At 32.0% G+C, this 18,089-nt stretch overlaps 1 protein-coding gene across 1 annotated transcript; it reads left to right on the top strand.

Annotated features, from left to right (window-relative positions):
* The first annotated feature begins 540 nt into the window (after positions 1-540).
* LOC149559198 (protein NUCLEAR FUSION DEFECTIVE 2-like) lies at positions 541-8,240 on the top strand. Its single transcript, XM_089833124.1, has 3 exons — positions 541-789; positions 883-959; positions 7,535-8,240. The coding sequence occupies exons 1-3, from the start codon at positions 709-711 to the stop codon at positions 7,980-7,982; spliced, it is 606 nt and encodes a 201-aa protein (XP_089689250.1). The 5' UTR covers positions 541-708; the 3' UTR covers positions 7,983-8,240.
* Positions 8,241-18,089: the final 9,849 nt, after the last annotated feature.

Below are 18,089 nucleotides of genomic sequence, written 5' to 3' on the forward strand. Positions count from 1 at the left end.
AAATAACAATCATAGAATGTTTGTATTCTTGTTTGTCCAATGTTATAAATGCATTTATATTCATGATGTTATATCTATATTTTTCTTTTAAATCATTTAGTACACATTTGATCCTATGTTTCAAAAATTCTTTAGCAAGACATACATTTACTTACCTAGGTAATTCATAGACTATAAAAGTTATTTCCTTCTCTTTTTATGTTAGTTTGGTTGTGGTCATAGGAATGGAGAATAGGGATGTAATATTGGGAATAGGAATGACTATTCCAATAACAACTATTTTTTGGAATGGGTATAAGCTCATTTTAGAGGCAAAATGAGAATATGTACTCCTATTCCCTATTCCAATTGACGAACCAAACGGAAAATAAAAATGTATTCCAATTTTTCTATTCCTATTCTAGCAACCAAATGGGCCAAGGCAAGGAAAACATATTGAAGATTAAAAAGGGAGGGAAGAATTAAAAGAGGGGAAATTACAAGGAAAAAAAAAGAAAGTAAAAAGGGTTAAAAAAGAGAAGCCTTGCACACCGCCACGTTACTTTTCATTTTCACACGGATTTGTAAACTTCCCAATTTCTGTCAAGGTGGCCAATAGCTGCGACCTATGTACTGTATTCCATATTGGTATTCATATAACCCTATTGCATTCTGCAAGGATCATTGAAATCAAAGGGTTTATACAACAGCGGCTGGTTGGATTTTGATATGCAGCATTTGATTATTCAGAACAAGATGGCATTCACTGCACAGTTATTGGCATTTTCTATGTTGCTCATGATTTCACAGGTGTTATGTATTTGTTGTTTGCAGAATTAGTTTTGTTGGGATGCGTCGAATTAGGTCGTACTCTTTAACAGTGAGTTGGGTTATCAATTGCAGGCATACTACACTGTTGAGCAGTCTGCAAATGAGGTAGCAGATGATGCTGCTATCAAGGCATTGCAAACAGCAATTAGGTGGGGCTTTCTTCATTTTGTGTAATTAATCAATACACAATGCAACCCATGAATTTGTTTCAGGTAAACAATAGTCTTCAGCATTATTAATTATACTGTGACGTCTTGCTTTTCTAAAGACACAATCATAAAACGGGGCTTCTTATGCCAAGGCACTGAAACTATACTATATTGGATTAATGGTGTCAGCATGATTCAAGTTGAAAATCTGAGAATTACAGTAGCGTCGAACTAGGGTAAATTCTACAGATAACCCAATTCGACAAATCTTAGGATCAGTGTTTAAACTTATACCAAGGTCCACACTAAAGCAAAGGCCCGGAATTTTCAACGAAGAGAAAAATAATTAACCCGTAATAGTAAAATAGTGAACAAATTCTGTCCCAGATACCTTAATCGAAAAACTCCTGAGCGATTCTGTAGATCTTATCGCAGTTATCCTTGTATTGGATATACCATTCATTAATCAGAATCCATCAAGCTGAAAGTTAAGAAGAAAGTTTATTAACATCAAGCTTGAATTTGAAATTTGTCAGTAGCAGATTTGTCACTGTGATGTTATCTCTAAAATGGCGATGTTTGCTTGAAGAGCAATGACAGTCATACTGACAATTGGAAGATCACAATGGAATAGCAGTTTTTCTCTGTTTGAGAAGGCAGCTCCCTTGTAGGATCACATTTGAGGTTTTGTCATATTTTAACCAGAATTAAAAGGGATAAACTGAACGAAAATAACCTACAGAACTATTAGTTGTAGACACATGAATATTAACTAGGATTTCACAAACTTTAACTAACATAAAGAAGGATCATCAAAATGTTAGAAAATACATTCCTTGATTCATATGATGAACAAAATTAATAAGATTCATGCAATTGTAACAACACTTGAAATTGACATGCAAACTCACCTATTACGAAATAAGATATGTCAATGCACTTTGACCTAGATACTGAGATTATGATTGCATCTATTTGCACATGCTGCACAGCTTCTCAACGATCCAGCAAATGACCAATTGTTTCTATGATGACACAGAGAGATCGCTGATCTAACATATGAGAAATCAGTAATGATAACTCAGAAATACATCTAGAACATATAAATGGAATGCAACCTTTATTAACTTTGTGAAATTGTAGAACTTGGAAACCCTCCTCTACAGAGTTGAATTCAAATATTCTCTGTTTTTCTTTCAGTTCTGCTCCAAACAGAAAAGGAGCGAAAAGAAAAATGCAACCCTTCAGAAAAAGAAATCCTTTTACATTCAAGAACATAACCTTTATCCACGACTAACTCAGAACCAACTCATAACTTATTTTTTGGCTTTTACAAGATATGTAAAAATTTATAAGCCATTTTAATGATTGTACATCTCCAACTTTAAAAAAAAAATGTTTTAAATAAGTTGAAATAATCCATTTCATAATATAATGTTAGGTCTTCAGTCTGAATTTGACTAGTATCTGCCTGTAAAGGCATTCTGTTGAATACTTGGCTCGCACTAACTGTAGTCATTTGTTTGCAAGAGTGTTTTGTTAAACATATTCGTTTGTTTCCCTCATGTCACTTAGACAAATTGCAAATTCAGAAGTTTTTTCAAAACTTGCTCTTATTGCTTTAACAGCTCACATGTCTTGTATGCGATTGCCAGCTTCTCACCGTGCTGGCAGACAAATGATTCTGTATCCGTCACTTCCATACCATTAGATAAATGTCTTGACCTTTGAAAACACCTAACTGTTTTTATCTCTAAAGTCAATTTCTCCAGTTTACATAGATAGCTTGTGTATCTTCTGTACAAAAAACACGTGTCATTTTATGGCACTCAATACAGCAATCACCATGGATGCTTTTTATTCCTCTATCTTTCATCTATCTTCCTACCATTTGAAAGTCAATTACCTACAAACTTAAATATTGTCAAGTCTTCTATAGAGAAAAAGCAAACACAACCATATAACCATCTCTGGTTTAATTGGAGTTTTGGTGAGGAGGTTTAGAGCATCCTCAAGTTAGCCAGTCATGGACAATAAGGTCCATCATACAGAAATAATGCCCCATGGAAGGTTTGATATGAACTTATTCTTGACTCATATTGACCAAGTGTTTTCGCCTTATTGTCAGCAAATCTGAAAGATGAATTGCATGACCCTAGCCTAAATTTGTTGCTTGTGCAAATGGAGAAGGCCAAGGTAGCCAGTTCTGTTGTCAAATCACAGACTAACATGAATCACTTTATTTAGTTTATCCAAGACATCAAGTGCCTGTACACAAACTGGACAGTTGTTAATAAGTATTTTCTTGCCTCCATGATTGGTAACAAGGTTCAACAAGCTCCTCCGAATCAGCTACATCATCCCCATCAACATTTGCTTGTTTAAATTTTTTTGTTTAACTTCTGACTTGCCATTTTATTTCTAAAAGCCCTGATCAAGTCAGAGAATTCTTCTAATGAAGGCTTCCCATCATCTTTTCAATATGCAATGGCAAGAAGGCAATATATTAAACTGTTCTCCATGACTTCTGTGTCCTGGGTACTATAGGAAACCATGGTATTACCTACAACTTTATTTGTATTTGGACCATATAATTTGAGAGCTTCACTAGTATAATCTACATCAATAATGAAAATATCACTTAAATTAAATTCACAATAGCTGACAAGGCTATTCTTGAGAAGCCTCATGGTCTCAAAGACTGAAATCCATATAATGCTTGGGTTGCTTCAAGTTCGACCTTTATCTCAGATTTCCAAACAGGCTTCTCTGTGCTTGGAACAAAGCATTCAATGAGAAGAAGACAACTCTGATAGCAGGGCCATAAATAATTTGCACAAGAACCTTTTTCTCAACAGTGCTTATAATATGTCTTGTTAAGATCACTTGGCATGAACTTAAATCATAGATGCAATCCAGGGCCTGACAGTAGGAGTTCATATCTAGCCATCTTACACCAGAAGACAGTTGTATTAGAATATTCTCTATTTTAAAGTTGCTTTTTAGTCTGCTATTCTTAGTATTTCTTAGTTGCTTTATTAATGATCATCTTATTTTAAGTTGTCACTGTTTTTAGTCTTGTCACTGTTTTTAGTCTTGCTATTTTTAACGCTTTAGTCATGTATCTTTATTAAAGGGGCCTTGGTCTCCTCAGTTAAATACATTGGATTATTACATTGAATATTTGAATATGGTATCAGAGTGGGTCTGAGTATGACTCCCTCATGGAGAGCCCAGGTTCATGAAAAAAAAATTTGAAATTAATTTTCTGGAGTCTGTTTCAGACCTAGCTAGGGTTACTGGAAATCTGTGGGTTTTTTTGCTGATCTTCAGAAGTCTGTATGTGATGTGATTTTTTTAAAACCTGAAGTGATTTTTTTTTCGTGCAACAATTTTTTCAGGTCAAAAACCTGTCATTTTTGCCCCCTGTATTTCATATGATTTCTGCTGCCATTTTCATGCTTTTTGGCTGCATTTTACCAGTCTACGATTTTCCACTCCTAACCATGCGCTTTTGTCTGCACCTCTTTTTTTCAGTATTTTGTGGGCACACATATTTTGTATCTATTGTTTTTTGAACCCAAAACCCTAAGTCTGAATCTTCAGATTTCAGAAGCTAGGTTTTTTTTTGGAAATCAGGTTTTTTAACTCTTAAACTGACAAGGGTTTTTCTGATTTTTCAAAAAGTTTCTTTTTTTTGGTATATTCTGGGAAGAACCCTCATCTGGTACGATATTTGTATTTTAGGGTTTCAGATGTTGTGCAAATTTTGTTGAGTTTATCATTTTTTTCCATTAAAAAATTATATTGGGGATTTTTAAAATTTTAAAATTTTCTATCGTTAAAAAAATTCTAGGATTTAATTGTTTTTTCCTTCAAGTTTTTTGGTGGTTTTATAATTTCCTCCTTCAAAAATTAAGGGTTTTGCTCCTGTATGACTTGGTTAGGGCTTCTGTAGTTTAGGCTCTATTGTTTCTATAAAAGTTTTATCGTTTTTTCCTTAGAAGCTAAAAACATTGTTTTCTATAGGCAAGAGCCTACAACACAACAGTAAAATTTAGAGCCTCATGTGGGAGGTCTTGGATTTGAATCTACTTGAGCTAACACATAATAATAATTAATCTCAACAAATAAATTAATAATAACAGAAAAATAATAAATAGTCTAGGCTTTGACCCATTACCCTTTAGAAAAAAGAAGTTTTGTATTCTTGGATTCTGTGCCAACTATTTGTTTGGTCTTGATAAAATTTTAACCTTAAAAATCATTTCTGCTTTTTGTAATTCGTCAGGTTCTCTTGCGATTTTCTGTTAGGGATTCTTGTTTTAGGGTTTTCACTGTTTTTATCCCGAAAAAATGATGCTTTGTAAACTTCAGTTTTAGGGTTTTGTGAGTATTTATAGGCTTACTTATGTACACCACCTCATCTTCATTACGAGGGATTAGTGTAGTAATTTATTAATTATAAATTATAAGGCATGTAGGGAGATAGTAGTGCTTTCACTTTTCTTTGGATCCTCATTCTTAGGTTTTTGAAATTTATATTAGATTCTTTTGTGGATCTTCTTCTTCAACCTCATTCTTTTGATTGGAAGTTGTATGCAGGAATATATAATACATACTTAAGGATGTATGGTATATTATAATTGTAATAAATTTGGGCAAGTTAGGACCTAAACATGCTGCAGGAAGTATGAACACATGGACAAGCAAAACAGGTTGCGTAATATCTCACCTTCTCAAAGATGACTTATGATAGTTACACGCTAAAATATTGCAAAACAGGATGCGTAATATCTCACCTTCTCAAAGATGACTTATGATAGTTACACGCTAAAATATTGCCCAGAGGTACTAGTCCATACAGCAAAGTGTTAGCATCCTTTTGTTTGGTACAAATATCGCCAGAGGTACTTGATTGGTTTGTCACATAGAGTGCAATGTTTTGTGTTTTAGCTTTTTCCCAAGACCTTGTGATTGTCTACAAAAGATTCGTAAGCTTCAGTAAATACAGTGGCATATCCTTGTTCATGATTTTGTTCAACATTAATAGCTACCAAATTTTTTTCCTCTGGAGCTCTTCCATGTATTCCCTATGGGAGCAAAAGTAAAGCAACATTTCCAGTTTTGTCAGGTACTGAATTTTTTTCAAATCCAATAAGCTGACAGAATGCCAACTACTATAATCTCTACAGCATTTTTTTTGCCAGGATGTGAATTTCTCTGGATACTCATTAGTTTTAGATGAAACTGAATTGCCATAATCTTGACACTACAATTTTTTTCTTAAATGTCTAGCTCAATTATTATTTTTCTATAGTGGGTTTGGCAAATTGCAACTAGCGCAACTATAATATGGTACACACAATTTTAAGGTGCTAATTTTACGCAACTAAGCCTAATATGGGAGATAACACATCTTTTGTCTTCTAGTAAGTTCTGACCTCTTGTACTCTTTGCTCTTTCCTTTCAGGCATGTTTGTAACCCTAAATGGATAAAAACCATCTGAATTTTGGTTTTAATATTACCAATGTTTCCTTTCTCTGATTTGGAGTTGAATTCATCAGTTATTAGCAAGGCAAATAAATAAAATCCGAAAGCCTTTGGATTTCAAAACTGGGAAAGTACCATACATGATCAGTTTATTTTTCATTTTTAAAAATTTCGCTGACTAATCCCAGAAGAATCTTGTCAAGATAAAAGATATTAGCAAAATATGCAGACCATTCTTCAGTTATTAGCAAAATATGCAGACCATTCTTCAGTTATTAGCAAAATATACAGATCATTCTTCAGTTATTAGCCAGGTACATATATAAAATTGGAAAGCCTTTGGTTTTCAATACTGGGAAAGTACACACATGATCAGTTCATTTATTTTTATTTTTTAATTCACTGATTAATCCCAGAAGAATCTTGTCAATATAGAAGATATATGCAAAATAATGCAGATCAGTCTGTTGATTCTGCAACAGCCAGAAGACAAAACCAAAGCCTCTAGATGTACAGAGCTTTAGTCTTTAATGTTACGCTGACATATTCAGTATATTCCCTGTACCAAAAACAAATCTCAGTATTTGTTTGGTGATGAACTGGCATATTTGACAGTTATCGAAAGTATTATGACAATTCTTCATCCCTAGCAAAGGTGTCTACTAACAAAGTACAGTTACAATTCTGTGACTGTAGCACAGCTGTTTTCATTGTTCAGTAAAGTGCCTGGCATTATTTCAGTTTTTGTGTTTTATTTTTTTTCCTTTCTAATATCTGGTTTAAGATTCAAAATTTGGATGGTCTTGACTTGTCAAAAGACAGTGTCATTAATGATTTACCTTTCCTGTGTTTCATACGGGTTTTCTTTGTAGTTTATTTCGATGGGATTGTGAAGAAGCATATATATTTACATATGTAGTTATTTTTTGCATTTTCAGCTTTGTTCTTTCTCAAATAAATTTATAATCTCATTATGGTACATGGTTGTTCATGAAGAATAAAATGATACATGAGAATTACTCTTATACTACATGGATTTGGTTTGTAGGTCTTTTAATATGTATTGTACTTGAATTAATAGGTATCAGTTTAAGGACCAGACACTCCTGATGCTTGCAATGACCCATGGCTCATACTCATTATCCAACAATGGGGCTTTGAGTGTTCTTGGGTACAATATCATTCAAACTGCTACATCTCTTCACTATTTGTTGAATAATTCTGCTATTGGAAAGGGAGATTTACATGCCAAGATAACTGAATTTTCCAATTGCAATGCTCTATTAAAAGATGCTGTTGATTTAGGACTGCATGATTTGATTAGAGTGGCACCCAAAGTTGATCCTAAAAAACAAAGTATTCTATGCGAATGTTACCGGGCTCTGTTTGGAGCCATTGGTGCTGATGCTAACCTTGATGTTGCAAAAGAGAAATTTTGGAAAAGGATTGGTTGGAATGGCCCGAAATTCTTGCAGAACCATCTTAAACAAGGAGGATTTCACTTGAAATCACAGGAAAATATTGAATAATTTTTCCATTGTAAATAATAGTTTTCTTGTGGGTCAGCAGGTGTACATAGATACTTGGGCAGCAGAGAAGCTTTTTTGAGGACATTAAAGACCTTGATTTCTGTTGATCTATTCATTCTTTTGTGTGTGAGTATGTGCACATCAATGCTCAATGGATTTAGAACTTTTCTCAAGAACATTGAACATCTAACCTTCTGTTAACTTTTATAATTAACTAATATGTTTAATACTGGGAAAGTCAACAGCTAATTATGCAAATGCATTCATTTGTGGATCCGGTAATGCATGTTCGATGGAAATTGTTGTTTGCTGAAACATGTCTTTGAAACAATTTTCTTTTCTTGAATTCTTTATCCATTTGAATAATTAGGTATAAAATGTATTGCTTTAGGTAACAAGAAGCATGTTGTAGAGTCTGGAGTGTACTTTGATAAAATAGTTGATAATCAAGAAGGATATCTGTAGTGTATGGTTGTGTACCTTTACTAGCAAGGCCAATTTCGCTAACTTGGTTGAATTGCTGATAATCAAACCAGTAATCTGTAGTGCATTGTTCTGTACTTTGACTAGCAAAGGCAAGTACTTTTAGTTGAGGATTAAGGTAGGCTATCATTCTTTTCTTTCAATTTTTTTCAAATTTAAGCATAATTGCTTTTCTTTTAAGATACAAGATATTCATCAAACATTAAAAGCTATGATTAGAAGGAAATGGTCTGCTTTTGAATGTCCAGTCTTTGAAAAGTGTGCCACAGAAAAGAACACATGACATGTGCATAGGTAAGATTGGCTGTAGAGAGAGAGTCTAAAGCTATTTTTGGCCTCAATTGTGCGTTATTCCTAATTTCCTAGATTAGTTGGATTAAACTTTTGACAATGTAAACACGTTTTAGAAATTTTTACTATTGTTGGAATATAAAAACTTCAATCAAAGATAGGCCACCATTTTTTTTTAATAGAGTTCGGTTTTCTTAAGTATGGTTGAGAAACAGGAAGAAATGAAGAAATGGACACACAAACTTGACATACCTATCAAGTCAAAAATATATTTGACTGCTATTGCTTAAATTTAATCTTAAATGGTCGTAATGGATTCTGTGTTTTCATACACTATAATTTATGCTCATTTGAAGTATTGTATACTATTTGATGTTTTCAGACTCTTGCTTAGTGTATACGTTGTTGGTCAGTACTGATAGCTGTTTATTCTTTCTCATATAGATTCGTGTAAGCTGCTTATAGTCCCTGCCTTATCTGTATGGCAGGGAACTAATGTTTCTAGTTTTCCATATTCATAAATTTTGGGAACCCCAAAAAATCTAAGAGCATAATGCTTAGTGTCTATTTATTTAAAAATTAAGTTCTTTGCAAAAATTTCAATATTCTGATTGGTCAATAGCAATTCTGCTGAGGGTTTAACACTTCAATAAATGAATTAAAAAGAAAAAAACCAATTACAGTAAATCTTTAAAACTTTCTGAAAAGCTCCACATATCAATAATAAATTTTTTGAACTTTCTGGAAAGCTCCACAGAACTCAAGATGTCTTCTGCATCTAGAGAAAACAGACTGTCAAACGCAGATGGAATAATACCAAAGAGGTTTTTACGTCAAATCCATTCTCTCTAGTTTATTTAGATTTCCCGGGATGTTCTTGCTCTGCTCAATCGGTTCTTGCCTATATTTAAACTAATTTCTAGTACAAGATTTCCTAGCGAAACTGGAATTAGAACTTGAAATTGATTTTGCACCAAATTAGGTTGCAACAATTCAAAATCAGACACCTATGCTGGAATGCTCTCCCCAAACAGTTTTCTTGTAACATTTGAAGTTCCAGGCTAATTGGTCCGGCAGAGAACCATTGAAAGAATTAAAACTCAAATCCAACGAATACAATACACTTAGTATTACCTAGGTCCTGAGGAAGCGGACCAGTCAGGGAATAAGAGATGTTGTCTGCAGGTCAATTTATATGTAGTTTTCTTGTATGTAGTGTAAACTGTATCTTCCTGCGATTAGGAAATTGTCGGGATAAATGCACAGGAGCTAAGTTATGCGAAATATGGTTGGGACAGGGGTCTCAAATGTTCATCTTAAGCTTCTCTGCAACAGTCACAACATCCTGCTCCAAGCCCTTAATTGGCAGCAGCAGGGAACTCAATCGGTGATGCACGTTGTCATCTCACAATCTGTGTAAATTAAAGGCACAATTCACGGCTAGGGCGATTAGGAAAAAGTATAATTATATCACAACAAGCAAGTCCTTAAAATCGTAGTTGTAGTAGATTGTTTACATGTCCTCCAAACTATCTGGTATTACTCTGTACATGACATTGTAGATGAATTGCCAAATTATATCCGTTGTAGTGCTGCTACTATTTTTTAGTACCGAATTCACAGAATGATAATTGCAGCCAGCGTAATTGTGATATCAGGATCTTTAGGGAAATTTTTCAGAACTGTGATTTGAGCAGCATATGAAACAAATATTAATTACTCTGTAATTCTCTTTTTCAATTTTTTGAAATCATAACTACTTAACAACACAGTAAGTCCTATATATTACTACGTGAAACTCAAGATCGCAGAAAACTCAACAAGCAAATAATTTCGATCGCAATTCGGAATCCACGTCGTCATGATTGAGATGATCTAATTTGTCAATAGTTTCTCTGAAAAAGTGCAAAATATATTATCAGCAGTTAAGTTTGCAAATAAGTGTCTGTACAAGCGCATGACCATATTCCAGACATAAGTAACAGGTTCCAAAAATATTGCTTCAATGACACACTGCATATTGGTTTCTTGCATAGCATAGCAAAATAAATCATTATAATTTGATGTAATTTGTAAAATATGTCGAAATGATAAGTTAGTTATACTAGTTATTAATATGTTTCTCTTAATTCTTTTTTCTTCTCCTTATCACAATATCTAGGGACTCTTGGTTCTATTATTATTTTTTTGATTGGTGATAATTATGTTTTTAGTTAATTTAATTAGCTATTATCTACACTTTTAACTCATTTTTTTCTTATTTATTTATTTATCTCCATTTTAAACTCTTGTATTTAATTTATAAATTAATTTATCAATACTTTTAACTCTTATTTTTTCCTATTTATTTAGAAAATGAATTAGAACTCATATTTTTCTTTCTTTTAATTAAATTTTGATTTTTAAAATTGATTGAAGTTTTAGTTTTTAAATTATTTAAATTAGTTTTTTTTTTACTTTAAATATTAATTTTTAGTTTAACCAATAGAAAATTTGTGGGAGGAATTCCTTTTTTTAAATATATTTTTTTTATATTTCTCATATTAATTTTTAAAGATTTTTTAAATTTTTTATTTTATTCATATATTTAAGTTTTTGGTTTTTATAATTATTTATTAAAGATTTAGTTTTTAATTTATTTTTTAAAAAAAATTATTAAGAGGGTTAAATGCTCTGGAGTTATGAACCAGTCAGGCCACAAATGGGGGACCTCATCCCTATTGGATTTAAACCTTGATGGCAAAGATAACAATTTAACAATTTAACCATCACAACATGCCACTATTGGCTAATTTATTTTTTAAATTAGTTTAGTTTTAGCCAATATGATATTTGTGGGAGTCTGATTAATTTGTCATCATTTTTTTTTACGGAGATTATTTTTAAATGATTTTTTTTTCATATATTTAAGTTGGTAGATTTTAAATTAGTTTAGTTTTGAATTTTTTTTAATGATTTTATTCATATATTTAAGTTAATAGACAATAAATTAATAAGTAGGAGATATTTTTCCACTACAAATTAAATTGTGATATTGTTATTAGAGTCAAACTCATTGACTCATGTTTAATGAGTAGTGATTTACGAGAATCGATCGCTCATGATAATAAATATAACACTTAGTAGTCATTGGATCTAGGTGATGTTCACAGAGGTGAAGCACTCATAGTTCCTTTTTTCATTGGAATATTTTTTAGATGATAATTTTTTAGTATATAATAAATTAAATAAGTAAATATTATTTATTTGATTTATAACAAAATTAAATAAATTATTCTTAAAGTAAACACTTATCGGCTCATCGTTGCAAGCACAAAAGCTTGCGACTGCCAGTTTAAAGTATTACATTGTTGCCCATGATGATACCAAAACCAACTAATCTAGCTCTACACCTTGCCTACTACTACTACAACTCCGCTACTTTCATGCCTACTACTACGACAACTCCACTACTTGCATTAACATTGTTATTATTTGCTAATGCCTATCCTACAAAATGGGCTTATCACTGTCATGCCCTTATCGGAACAAAATGGGCATACTTTAACCTAGCCCTGCTAAATAACCACGAGCAATTGATACACAAGCCATTTTATTAACAAAAGTGGGTGATTACAAATGAGAACTAGAAAAACCAAATACAAAACAAGATTTATTAGATATTACAAACTGCTCCTAGAAGCAACACTTGTTTTTTAATATTAGACTTTTCAATCCTTCAGGAATGAACAATCCACCTTTTGTGTCTAGGTGGGCTCTTTTAGCTCTCTTTTTGTCCAACTCACCTCTCACTTCTCCTCCCAAACCTCCAAGAACTCTAGTAGCTTTACCCATCCTCCCTTTGCCTCTGCAAAACAGGCTTGAAGCTCACAGTGGCATCTTCAACAACTCTCCAATGAACATTCTTTGCCCTCAAACACACTCTGACTTCTTAGTTTCTACCTCACTTTTCTTTTGCATTAAGATTAACCCTAGAAATCCCCTTAATGGATTATGTTAGTTAAAATATTAATAACATAATTTGTAATTAAATTAATTCTATTATATTTAATTAGTATTCATTAATTGAAATAAAACTAAAATGAATTTCCTTGACAAGTGTGAGATACTTGAGTAGGAAGATTCAAATCATAATAACCTGTGAAGATAGGGAAGGTTTGATTGGTTGCAGATCTATGAAATCTTTGATAGATAGATATGCATGTGCTAAACATCAAATGGGTTCGTGAATAATATGATATAATTAGTTGTTATTTCATGGAGTACAATGTTTTAGCGTTAGAACATATACATTTTATTAGAAAACATTTTACAAAATCTCAATCCGAATAGAAAAATTTAAGTAAATACAATGTATAAGCTTGAAAACAAAGATGAGGCATGCAATTAAGCCGCAACAATGGTTTATGAATCAATAATACTTTTTTAGATCACGTGTTTCCTATAATTGATCCTCACACACAAAGGCTAATTTCATTCCTTTAAGTTTGCAAATTGTAGAGAGAGTAAGACTAGTTAAATAGATGTACTTATGGTTTGACAAAGAAATACAAATTGTATATTGCAATATCCTTTGCTATTCATTGAGTATTTCAACAAATTAGAGTGAATGATCTTCAAATTTATGGAAAAAGCATTAAATTTGTTTGAACGAAAGTTGATTTCAAAACATAAATTTAAAATGTAAAACAAGTTTAACAACAATCACATATAATTAATGATAAAATTAAAATAATGATTTATAAATAATTTAATTATAAGAATTGGAAAGAAAATGATTGAAGTATTATACATCAAAAACAAGTGTGCCATTAGAGTTTGAGTCCCTTCCTTGTGTGAGGATTAGAAGTTAAATTATTTCTCTATCTGAAGCAAGATTTCTAATTTCGTAGTAAATTTTCGACGACTGGATTCTGTGGCTAGCTTGAGTTTAGAGTGCATTTTGCCAATCAAGTATGGCATTCTAATGGTAAGAAAAAGAGCATTGCCTTTTTGCATCCCACTCTCTTATAGATGTTTTCCAAACTTGCATTGTATGCACGTATTACAATAGTGAAACCTTGACATAGAGGCTTAGATTAATTTTAGAATGTTGAATAGGTTTGTAAGAAAAATTTCAAGAAAGAGTGCAATTTTTTAAGATATGAAAGTGTGGTACTAATGATTTTTGCATGCAAATACTTATATATTTATACACAATAGATTTGAAACAAAACAATCGAACTAACAAGTCCTTAAATTCATAATTTAGTTGATTCACTTAAATGCACTGCCAAAATTTGGGATCATTAATCGTGAAAATCTTCCTCAACCTCTTCAATTTCACCTCACCCCTAAATGCTTGCAATTGTTTAAGATTATACAAAGCAAAGTTTGCTTCGATGTCTTCCATGTTTAACATTCAAACCATGCAAGCTAGACACCATAAACCAACTAGTAATGTTGGTAAATTGAATGCAAATGGTAAAGTATAAACTACCAATGAGTTGACATCCTTTTTGTTGAAACTTATCTTGTAATTGCCAATACACATTGCACTTCCTTGATGTTGCACTTACCATGTGCGAAAGTGATGGCAATACAACCCCTCATAATGTTGTGCATACTTCTACCTTTCCTCCATCAACCTAAAGACATCACCTTCATTATTGCCTTAATCATACAAGCTTTAAATAGGCCAATACATATAAGTTTCAATTTAAATTAGAATAACTATGTTAACGTCCCTTATTGGGCCTTAAATACTCCTAATTGATTAAGGCCATAGCCTAAGACAAAGACTTCTGAATGACTAGTAGGACTTAAATTAAATAAAACTTGGTGGCCGAGCTGCTTGCGGTCTTTTATCTTGTTCGCTTTTGAGTCCCTTAGACCTTTGTGGTCTCTCATTGGACATTAATAAATTTATCTTATCTTGTCCCATCAATGGCCCTAAAATCTTCTACAAGTTCATCTCTACCTTGTTCTCTCAAGCCAATATCCATTATCAACATAGTATCAACTACCTCATTCCCTTCTCTCAGCAGAAGATACCTTATATTCTTCAAAGGTCTCCAAAAGAAGTTTGTTTTGACATATATACTTATTGAGGTACCATACTCCAAACTCACATTTGATAACATCATTAATGATAACTATTGAATGGCCTTGGAAGAGCTTTGCCATTTTGTGGCAAGAGTTGCTTGAACCTCTACCTCATTGTTTCTTCCATCTTGTAATCTCTTTGCTCGTAACATCAAAATACTTCTAGACCAATAATGAGCCGTAAATCCAGTGCCAAAGGGACTCGGGTTGTCCTTTGAAGCTTGATTAAAGTTGACTTCTATCCAACCTTTGTCTAGGAGAATCCACATGACACTGCGTTAATTGAAGAAGAAGGTGGATGTGGCCCCAAAAACTCAATAACGAGTCTAAAGTTGATTTGCGACATGCATTATTACATGTGTGAGTCACCTTGGGTGAAAGGAACCGTAAGTAAATTCACTTGAGCTCCAACATTACCAACTTTGAGATTGCCCTCTCTAATCTATTCAAGAAAGTCTTCAAATCTTTACCTTTTTCTTGGAAAATACATCTAGTCCTCTCCTTTGAGATTTCCCATATGATTGTTGAAGGGAAACTCTACAAACTAGCTCTTAGCAAGTTCTATAAAAGTTTTAAGAAGAGGACTTAACCGTGTTGTTTCATTCCATGCTTCCAACATTCTTGAGAGAAATCACAATTGAGTAAAAGGTGGTCTAATGTCTACTATGTCACAAAGAAAACATTTAAAAGGCCCCACAAATCCAATTTTCTTCAGCCTATCACTTATTGGAATCCTCCCTCTAAAGGTCAGTCGCTCCCACTTTTGGGGGACAAAATTTGTTCTAGCATAGAAAGCCTAACCATTGTTCCATTCGAGCTTCATTCTCAAATAGTTTATACCCATCTTCACTTAATACTTTCCCTTGATTGATCCAAACCATATAATTTCATCTTCCATTTTAGACAATACTAATGGTTTGTTATAAATGTCTTTCAAAATATTGGTATCATTAACATTCAAACCCAAAATCACTTGGAGAATTCTCCCCCTGACAAGGTCTATTTCATCTCAACAAAGTCATTAACCTTCACACCCCATCACTACTTAGCGTCTCACTTGATATTCTCGAAACTACCTTGCTCAACTAGCATTGCTTTTCCATCCCAAGATTCAATAAAAAAGGTTTTCCCTACTACCATTTCCCAATTGCCAAAAGATGTGATATAACATGTCTACAACCAATGATGAAATTCCAAAGAGAAGAGCCTCATGTAGGATTAAATCGTCAATATTCTCAACCTATCATTTATGTCTGAATACTTGGCTCTCAAAACTTTTACCCATTTCTGATTTGAAACTTATACATATGCTACACAAGTTTATCACCATCTCATTAAAGAATTTCCAATTCAATTTGACAGATAACTTTCCTTGGTATATTTTTTAAGTAAGTTGTTTATTTTTTCACCCCTCTAATTTGCCAATACAACCATCAAGCAACCCATTCCAAAGAGAGACCATATACATTCTTAAGAACAAAGGGGTACCTAGATAAATACCCAAAAGTTGACCTGAGTGAAAGTTAAAATTCTTAACTCAACCTTGTGGATGTGGAAAAAAATTAACCTTGTGGGCTCTATTGGTTCCTCCAATTATACCTTTATATTTGCCCAAGTAAAACCCTAATTCTTGAACAAATTTGAACCAAATGGCCAATTGAGAAGACTAGTCTTCTACACTTTATACTTTGTAGAATCTAGGTGGGTAGCTCCTTTAATACTTAAAGAATATAAACTAGCACCAACAAGTATTACATATTAATATATGACTCAACAATTATACCCAAACACATAAATATCTTCATGATTGATTCTATTATGGTTAGTTATCATTCTCGCACACTTAAGAGTAAAATCTTATGCTAAATACATTTTAACAAAAACAAAGTATTTGATAATTTAAAATGTTTCTGGAAATATAACAAGTGATGTGAACTAGTGTCTTATCTTAGCCACAAAGTTAGATATGAAACTTTAAGAAAAACTCTATCTGCAACCCAAATATGTTCTAAGTAGCCTAGATTAATTTTTGTTAGTTATTATAAGTAATTTTTTTAATGTGTTAAATGAATTCAAACCCAAGACCTTCCACATGAGAAGCTCACAAGTTACTATTGTGTTGTAGAATGTCTTGAATTAATAAATCCTCTCGTACAATCATAAAGCTCATTTTAGACCTCCAAATAATGCACTCAAAATCACTACCATTTTCTCAAATAATTTAACTCCTTCCTGGATGTTACACTCAAGAAAGATTGAGATGACAATCTCATAAATCGTTGATGATTTGAAATTTCATGACAATAAATACAAAATATGGAGAAAACAGTAGCAAGTAGTATTATACGTTAGCAGATGACTCTTAGCAACTACATCAGAACACATACATATCCTCAAGATGGACTCTATTCTAATTGCATATCAACTTGGAAAAGTTATTTGATAATTTGAAATGTTTATTGAAATATAGCAATTCATGTAAACCAGTGCCTTATCCTAAGCATAAAGTCAGATATCAGACTATAATAGAAACTCCATCTGCAAACCAAATTTTATTATTAACTTGTATATTAATGTCTTGCATTAATAAATCCTTTCCTACAATCATAACCAATAAAATTTAATGCTCGGCATTGAGCCACATTTTTCTTCCTTTATTTGCTTAAACATCTCCCTACTGTAGGTCTCGCATCCTAGCAACATCCAAACTTGATGTCTATATGTATGGTCAAAACACTTTTTTTTTTACACACACTGATTGTATTTTTTTTATTGATTTAGGCACAACCATGGGTGTGAGAGATATATTAAAAACTCTAAGTATAGTTTTATATTTATTTTAGAAGTAAAAACTGTTAATGATTTGAAAGATTAAATATTTTTTTGTTTTTAGTTTAGTTAAATAAAAAATAAATAGATCAATATTAATAGAATGTTTTTTAGCTTAAATAAATTTTCACCTTTCCTTTATTTCAATAAAGATATTATACATATAAGCATTTGTAAATAATGATTTTGAAATTTTGTTTATATATATATAGAGAGAGAGAACAATTTTAAAACTTTAACAATATTTAAAGAAAAAAAAATATTAGTATTAAACTTTTTCAAATTTATCAAAATCATTAAATAGTTTATATATATATATATATATATATATATATATATATATATATATATATATATATATATATATATATATATATATATATATATATATATATATATATATATATATATATATATATA

The sequence above is a fragment of the Cupressus sempervirens genome, chromosome 5 (assembly GCF_028749045.1).
Source record: "Cupressus sempervirens isolate cs-2001-9-10 chromosome 5, ASM2874904v1, whole genome shotgun sequence".
NCBI classification, from domain to species: Eukaryota; Viridiplantae; Streptophyta; class Pinopsida; order Cupressales; family Cupressaceae; genus Cupressus; species Cupressus sempervirens.

Excerpts from the sequence above, each read along its gene's own strand:
- LOC149559198 (XM_089833124.1), top strand. The coding sequence starts at position 709 with ATGCAGCATTTGATTATTCAGAACAAGATGGCATTCACTGCACAGTTA. Across the intron at positions 790-882 it reads TGTTGCTCATGATTTCACAG|GCATACTACACTGTTGAGCA; the intron begins GTGTTATGTATT and ends TATCAATTGCAG. Across the intron at positions 960-7,534 it reads GCATTGCAAACAGCAATTAG|GTATCAGTTTAAGGACCAGA; the intron begins GTGGGGCTTTCT and ends TTGAATTAATAG.